This window comes from Centroberyx gerrardi, chromosome 20, assembly GCF_048128805.1.
Source record: "Centroberyx gerrardi isolate f3 chromosome 20, fCenGer3.hap1.cur.20231027, whole genome shotgun sequence".
NCBI classification, from domain to species: Eukaryota; Metazoa; Chordata; class Actinopteri; order Beryciformes; family Berycidae; genus Centroberyx; species Centroberyx gerrardi.
In genome coordinates this window covers 17,657,722-17,665,841 of record NC_136016.1, presented here as the reverse complement: position 1 = coordinate 17,665,841, position 8,120 = coordinate 17,657,722, and the positions used below count along the sequence as shown (strand labels likewise).

The window sequence follows — 8,120 nt, the reverse complement described above, 5'->3', positions numbered from 1 at the left end:
TCCTGGCTGCAAGGTAGAGACCACATTTGACAATCCAGGGGAGGGAGGCAGGAGAGAGGAGGGAGGGAGGGAGGGGGAGCTGCTGTATTGTAGTGCCTCCGGGCAATGCTCCTAGTCAATATATATCTCCCACTCTCGCTCCTGCGCTCCCATTTGAGCGGGACGCGCTGCCCTCTCGGTACCGCTGCGCAGAGGAGTGACAGCCAGCCACACCGGGACACTCTGCACTCTGCAGGTATGGATGAACACCACGTTTATTCCCTGCTTTCAACTTCCCTGTGACATTAAAGCCGGTTAGTGGGTTAAGTTGATGTGTGTGTTTGGAAATTAAGACGAGAGGCCTGCTGTAAATGGTCCACGTTTTATTTGCATGGAGATTTTTATTTAGCTTTTTTTATTTTTTTTTTATTTTTTACTTTCAATTGTAGTAGGCCTACATCAGTGTTTTGTAGTTAAGAATGGCATGTGAGCTTTTATTTATTTCAACTTTGATGCAACTAGGCTGCTATTCAATTATAAGATTGAATTCTGTGACAAAATTACATTAAATACAGGGAAGAAGTAATCTTAAAGTTTATTTGCTATCATTTGTACTTTTTGTGATAACATCTTTTAATCTATAGACTGTAATTGTACTATGACAGTTTTACATAACTGTAATATAACATGATATAATACTAGTATAACATGATATAATACTATAATACTGATGGATGTAACATTTCCTTGAACCAAGAATCCTTGAACCTTGAATCAGTTTTCATCATCATTATCCAATATTTTACTTGCAAATGTAAATGTCAGCAAATCCCCTTTCTATTTTAACATCCAATTATACAACAAATAGTGTTTGTTGGAAATGTTTGTCAAAATGTTGTTTGATGAAATAGCCTATTGATAGGGGAGGAAATTTGTTTCATGCTTATTATATTGAAAATGAAGCATGAAAATGAGAATAATAACTCTTAAACTCTCTCTCATCTTCTCTTCCAGGACCTTTATTTTTCAGAGGGAGACGGTCAACACTATCCCGACCTCCATCTTAGGTAAAGAGTGCAACTCTATGACTTTAAAAAACATAACAGCTTATAAACAATATCAATTACAGCCTGTGGGTAGGTGGTGTTTGGATTGGACAATTCTGTGCCTTTACTCGTCTCACTTGAAGTAAATCAATAGCTCATATTGGATCCTTTGGACAAAGGCCCCCTTTTCCGTAACCCAGTCCCATAGGCTGTCATTGGTGTGGTTTTTATTGCATGTAACTTGTCAAAGCTTTTAGTGTGGTGAACCTCTTTAATTGAAACGATAGATGTTCAAGCGTTTAGGCTTGTATGATCATCAACCCTAAAAGCTTAAAACAAGACCGCAGGGTTTGGATATGGGACAGCGGGGGGCCAAAGTGCACAGTCGACAGGGAGGGGAGCAGATAGCAGTGTCCAGGAGAGGGAAAAATCAACTGTAAAAATGATTTTTATTGATTGGCTTCTAGTAGCAGCTGTTAGACTCCATTATGAGCTCAAAACCCAGGTCAGAGCCCCGGGGCAGACAAGCGAGCCAATCAAATGGTCGAACACTAACGGGCCAGTTCTGAAGGGCCAATCGGGTGAGCAGCCTGCCATCCTGTGTTAGAGTCACAGTGTCTCGCTCTCATCATCACCCTTCGTGCTGTGGGTGTTATGGATGAGGTTGTCCACCGTCTCTGACTGTATCCGGACACCCGACTTCATCCCTCACCTGTGTCAGAGACATTCGCCTTTATTTCAAAGCTTTGTGATGAAGAGTTATCTTGTAAAAAGACAAGTCAGTGTAAAGACAGGAAAAAAAAAACGGGTTGGTAAAGTTTGTTTTACCTCAGCATGGACCCCGAACATCACACAGACTTTCATCCTTGAATGACCTGGGGAAAAAGACAAAATAAAAGCCTCACAGCAGAGTCTTTTAAATTGAGGAGCAGGCTCACTCACGCCTTCTTTCACCGCAGGGTTCACCCAGCGGCTTCGCTCAAAGTAGAGAAAGATCACAAAGTTTCTCTGATTTAATTGAAGAAGAAAAAAATCATTTAATTGTTGGATATTTTAATCTATTTGAGAGGAGTAGGAGAGAGGGATATTAATTAAACCAATGCAATGCAACTCATGTTACCTATATATTAAAAAAATACCAGAGAAAATGGAAGAGAAAGAAAGAGAACAAGAACTAGAAAGAGAAAGAAAAAGAGAACGATAGAGAAAGAGGAGGAGAAAGAGAAATTGCAAAAGAGAAATAGACAATTTTTGGAGAGTGAACAGTAACTAAATCCTAGGTAAATAGTAGATTACTGTAGATGTACAAGCTATACTTTATCATGTATTTCATAGAGGGAAGAAAGCAAGAGTTAAATTGCTTAAAATATAAATATTACAATAAATGCAGCTGGAAGGTTTATTGGTGCTGAGAGGTTGTTTGCCTTGTCAGTCACGGCATATAGAAGTAAAGCCATTTTAATTCATTTTAATATATGCATCATAAATTGAACCGCTCATAGTCCATACTATGACTGTATATTGACAAATTCTGAACTTTGAAACCGCCATCCCAACTCCAAATGCAGAAGTAGCAAGACGAGGCAGAGTACAGGGGAGCAGTTGAACTTGGGCACTGCGCCCTGACCCAGATCCCTCCCTGGCACTAATGATGCCCTATAGGCATGACGCCAGGCTCTCATTAGGAACCAGGGCTCATACCCCCATTCCCTCTCCCTTCCAAGCCCGCCCTATGCAACCCTCACCCAGGCCTCACTATGCCTGTAGCCGACCTCCGAGGGTCCAGCCCTGAACCCAGGCGGGCCCGTGAGTGAGGCCCCCTGCACAGGTGCAGAGCCCCCCGGGACGGCCTGTTTGCCCCCCAGCCCTGGGCCCTGTTAGCGCCTGGTACTGCACTGGAACTAATGAGTAGTGGCAGGTACAGTGAGAACAGAGCAGTGTGGGCCTCCCTGCAGTTAGGTTAGTGGCAACACTCAGCGTAGGCAGACAACACATGATGCACTCACATAATACACATATGTGCATGCTGATACATAACACCCTTCAGTGCACACACAACCTCATCTCAGATGCTAAGATGCTCATTTTTGACACACACCGTAACATGACTGCATTTCTGCAAGTTGTCTCCTTCTTTCCTCAGTTACGAGTTACGAAGAACAAGTCAAGAAGTAAAATTGATAAATTGAAAAGATAATAGCTACACTGTCAATCTGATGTTTTTGATGTTTTGACGTTTTTTTTTTTTCTTTACTCATCATTCTAACAATTTGTCTTTTGTATTCCACAGGCCCCGCTCCACTTGTGTAGAGAGAATGCTCTTTTTCACACCCATCTACATTCAAGCCCGAGGAGACGTTCACAACAAATGAAATGTACCCTGGCAGAAAAGAAAAAAAATCTAAAAAACTTATCTTGAATTCTCATTAGTCTAACTCAGTCACATAATCTTGATAAACACCAAGACTGTGAGCGGTCTATCTCAATCATGTCCAAGGACGACGCATGTAAAGTGACGTCCGCCTGCAAACACAAGGAGCGCAAACCCAAGAAGCCCCACTACATTCCCCGGCCATGGGGCAAACCCTACAACTACAAATGCTTCCAGTGCCCCTTCACCTGCATGGAGAAGTCCCACCTGTACAACCATATGAAGTACAGCCTATGTAAGAACTCCCTGTCCCTGCTCATAGAGTCAGACTGGCCGTATAAAAAGGGAAACATTCTGCACCCGGACCAGCTCCGACCCCTCCAGCAGGCACACGGCATCCATGCAACTGGGAAAGATGAGCCAGAGCAAGTAACAGGGACTGAGGAGCGACCCAGGCAGCGAAGGATAATGGAGGAGGAAGGAGAGGACAGGGAAAGCCAGGGGCCAGAAGATGAAGAGGAGGGAGGACGAGCGGAGGGAGCAGAGCTCACAAAGGAGAGCTCCAGTAACGGCAGCAACAGAGGAGACGCTGTAGAAGGCGCCACCAAGAAAACCAAACGGCCAGAATCAGAGCTCCTGATGGCTGACATGTTCTCCCTGGAAGACCAGCTTCTACGGGCACGCTCGGTGGAGGTAGAGGCCCAGCTGAAACACTATAAGCTGTCCAAAACATGTCTAACAGCCCCCGGTCTGCTGTCAGAGCAGTGGCGGCTGCTAGCTACCAGCCACACTAAGGCCAAGGCTGAAGGTGCCCAGCCCCGCGTGGCCAGTTCAATCCCCTGCTACCCTCCTCCGCCCAACCTGGTGGACTACCAGGATCCCACCGGACTCAACCTGTCAGTCCTCGGGGTGGGCTACCCCATAAGCCCCAGCCTCTTCTCCTACGTGAACTCAGCTATTCCCACTGCTGCCGCCAACGTCACTGCCCAAACCCACGCGCAGCTAGCCCAGCTTCCCTTCCTCGCTTCGGCCGCTCAGCTCATGCACCCTGCCTCCAGCGCGCACCCTCACGCAGACAGAGCCCTCCTCCCTCCTCGTCTCTACTACCCCTTCCTGTGTGAGCACACCTTCGGACCAGCCTCTGGGCAGACTGACGCCAGCAAAGGGCTCAAAACCTCCGCAAACAGTTTGGAGGCTAATCCCTTGTCCGGCTACCAGCCCAAAGTCAATCTGTGGAAAGTGCCTGCTTTGCGGCCGGGGACCACCACGGTGTCCCCTGCTGGCTGGGTGTCACCGCAGAGAGAGTCCCCTGACCCAGGCTACAGGCTGGGGGATAAACTGCAGGTTACAGCCAAGGAGGGTAAAGCAGGGTGGGGCCTCAAGAGGACCGGGGCCCCACTGGGGAACCACGAGGCCCCCGTGGAGAAAAAGCCGGCCATGGGCTTCACCTTGGACCTTCTAAAGAACATCCAGAATGCTTCAACTCTTACTATGGCAGCGGACAAGCTTCTCCTCCATAGCAGGTAAGAATCCCCATACACTCTTCTTCTTCTACTTCTTCCTCTTCTTCTTCTTGTTATTAATAGTAACAGTACTAGAAGCAGTAGCAGTAGTAGTAGTGTGATCATCGTTATTTTCATCATAGAATTATCTATAGTATGTGTCATACATGTAGGGGTATTTCTTTTTGTGGTAGACGTAAATGTCGTAGGTATCTAACTGAAAATCTCTAAATACTTCTCTCCTCCTTAGTTTACAGAGCGTTCAGCCTCAGACTCGGCCTACCGAATCCTGGTACAGTGATTCCCTCACCAGTCCCAATAGTGAATCATCCTCTCTTCCGACTTGTGGGGGACCCAATAGCCAGGACTCGACCTCTGCCCGGACAATGGGGGAGGGAGCTTCAGAGTCAGTGGCTGCCCTCCTCAGCGACCTCTCCAAGGCCCTGCAGGAGTACCAGGAGGCTGAGCGCAAAATCTCCCACCTGGAGAAAGAGGACCTTCCCGCCCAGCGCCACCTCTGGGAACACCTGAACAAAATCCGCAGCGAGCTCTCCCACATCCACCAGGCGCTGGAGCGGACGGCCCGCCAGAGCGAAGGGCCTCTCGACCTGTCGGTGAAGAAAGACTCCACAGATGCGGTCGCCCACGGTGACCAGGGCGTGAGAGAGGATGGCGGCCTGAAAGACAACACAACAGAGACGGAGGAGGAAGACGAGGAGGTAGAGGAAGAAAAGGACGACGATGAGGAGGAGAGCGAGAGGAAGGCAATGAAGGCTTCGCTGGAGAGTCGTAAGCAGTCGCTGGACATGCTGATCAAGATGAGTCAGGCGGGTGTGTCGGTGGTAAACACAGAGGTTCTCTCCCCCAGCGGCCTGGGTTTGAGGCCCAGTCCGGCTGAGGCCTTATGGCCAAGCAGAACCACTAAGTGTGAGGCCGACTCCAGCGTCCTGCTCTGCCCCGACGGCCGACCTGTGGTCTTCACCGACATCCCCTCCTCTGCCAAAACCCAAAAGAGACCACCGTCCATACAGCGACTAGAAGCCCAGTGTCCTCCTAGCCCCTTGACAGCTATAGACAACTAAAACTCTGTTAATCTGTATATGTCTATAGCCTGAATAAATCTGATTCCATACAGTTGTTCAAATGCTACAGCTACATGAATTTGTCTTTATCATTGGCATGCCCTTCGATTTTCACTGCTCAAAAGAAGCCTGTCACTCTCATCCCCAAGTTCCCTTCACATCAACCTCAAAAAATTTAGCACCTTATAAGACAAACAGAGAATGAAGGACAAAATATGGAAAATGAGAAGTGATACTAATGCACTAACTGGACATTGATTGTTACTATAGGATTCTCTTAAAGATAATAGTAAAATGTAATATGAATGAGCGACTTATAAAATGAAAAAACAGCCCAGCACTTACCAAGACAAAAGGTGAAAGAACAAGAATTTTTAATGTAAGGCCATTAGAATAATATTGAGAGACAATCCTTTGAGCTGATTTGTAAATAATGTAATTATTTGATCAATGTAAGTAAAATGTTTTAAAGGGTAAATGTTATGTTTTATATGGATGATGTCATGTTGGACTGTATTATTGCATTTGATGAAAATAAAATTGTATTATACACACTGTATTTCTTTGAATAAACAAAGAGAAGAAACAAGAACGTGTCTTATTCTTCTTTATGAAATTGTGGCAATAAAGATGAACAGAAAGGAAACAAACATCCACATATCAGAGGAACACGAAACACCAGAAAAGAATAAAATAATGAAAGATTTGTATGTAATTGCATAAAAGAAAATAACATTCAGTATGAGATGGAATATAATAATGTTTCAACGTGGATTCATCAGTGTACTGTACGTCAAGTTTCCTTTTGTAAAGACCGTGAGGCTAAACATTATGATGACTGGCCTGCTAAACAGAGTCAGGGGCTTACAGGTTAGCAAACGAAAAGACAAGCAGGCTCCGCTGATACGTAGTGGCACGACCCCTGTGACTCTCCTCTATCCGCCCTGACATAGTGGGGTGCCTGTGCTAAAGGTGAAGGGACTCCCTAAGCTAAAACGCCGTCAGCGGGGTCACCTGCGCCTGGCTCCTAGGTCCAGGAGCCCCCCTGCAAAGGTCAGGGCCCCGGGGCCGAGCTCCACATAGGCTAAGCGGAGGAGCACCTGTCTGCCCCGAGGTCGGGCACACAGCGCCGGGCTGGCCTGCTTCCTCCTGCCCCCTCGCCACCCTCACACCCAACACACGGCCGCAAAGGTCAGCTGCCATGACCAGAAGAACCGCAATGGACGTTCATCCTGAAGAGGTCAAAATGCCTGTCTGCTCTCTTTAACCGTGAGTTTTTTTAAATCCATATTTGATGTGAACTGAATATCTTAATTGACTTAAAGATATTATTACTAAAGTCATATTTGTACTAGTTCTTTTAAAAAAAAAAAACAGCTATCATTCAATCAATGAAAATGTAACATATTTAGCATATTAATAAGAAAATGTTGGAAGCATCAGATGTGCACCATAACAATTTTTTGTCATTTGTTTTCAAAAATGAAAAATAGAAATCTATAGTTTCTCTAGTTTCCCACTAAGACATAATTGCTGTAAGACTCCCATAGCCTTTCAACGATGCAGAGCGCTCAGTGCTTTACTGAGACAGATTTTAAATTTAGGCAGCATTAATCTGAAGTTTTACAGCAGTCAGTCTGTCAGTCCAACAGTCTGGGAACACCCAGAGACTCCTGATGGTGGGTCTTCTGAAAAAAGGAAAATATATAAATTTTAAGGTAATTTCATTTAAGCTACCAGTTAACACAATGTCTCTCTGTCTGTTCTGGGGTTCTCTGCCAAATGTCCATCTGGGTGTCTTTGGCATGAAAAAATATAAATTCTCCTACAAACACAGTACAGTCTCTATATGCAGTATAGCTTCATTGAAATAGGACCAAAGCCGATAGCTCCCTCGTGTGGGCAAAGATTTACCGGAGTGAAATTACATTTGGATGACCATGAGTCCTGTTGAGAACAAGGATGTGTGTTGCTAATGCCTGCATTTTATCCTTTCTTTCTTTGTTTTTTAAAAAAAAAAATATCATATCAACAATATTTTGTCTATGTTTTGTATTCAATGCAGTAAGAGCTACAGGGCATGACAGTGAGTTGAGAGTTGATAGGCTCAGTTTAAATGTTGTTGTATAATGTTACATCA

General features: G+C 45.3%; 1 protein-coding gene across 1 annotated transcript; it reads left to right on the top strand.

The window, feature by feature from the left end:
* Positions 1-3,513: 3,513 nt before the first annotated feature.
* On the top strand, positions 3,514-5,980 carry prr35 (proline rich 35). Its single transcript, XM_071907277.2, has 2 exons — positions 3,514-4,919; positions 5,149-5,980. Exons 1-2 carry the CDS (start codon positions 3,514-3,516, stop codon positions 5,978-5,980), a joined length of 2,238 nt encoding a protein of 745 aa, XP_071763378.2.
* The last annotated feature ends 2,140 nt before the right edge of the window (positions 5,981-8,120 follow it).

Coding starts and splice junctions, on each gene's coding strand:
- prr35 (XM_071907277.2), top strand. CDS start 3,514: ATGTCCAAGGACGACGCATGTAAAGTGACGTCCGCCTGCAAACACAAG. Junction 4,920..5,148: donor AAGCTTCTCCTCCATAGCAG/GTAAGAATCCCC, acceptor TCTCCTCCTTAG/TTTACAGAGCGTTCAGCCTC.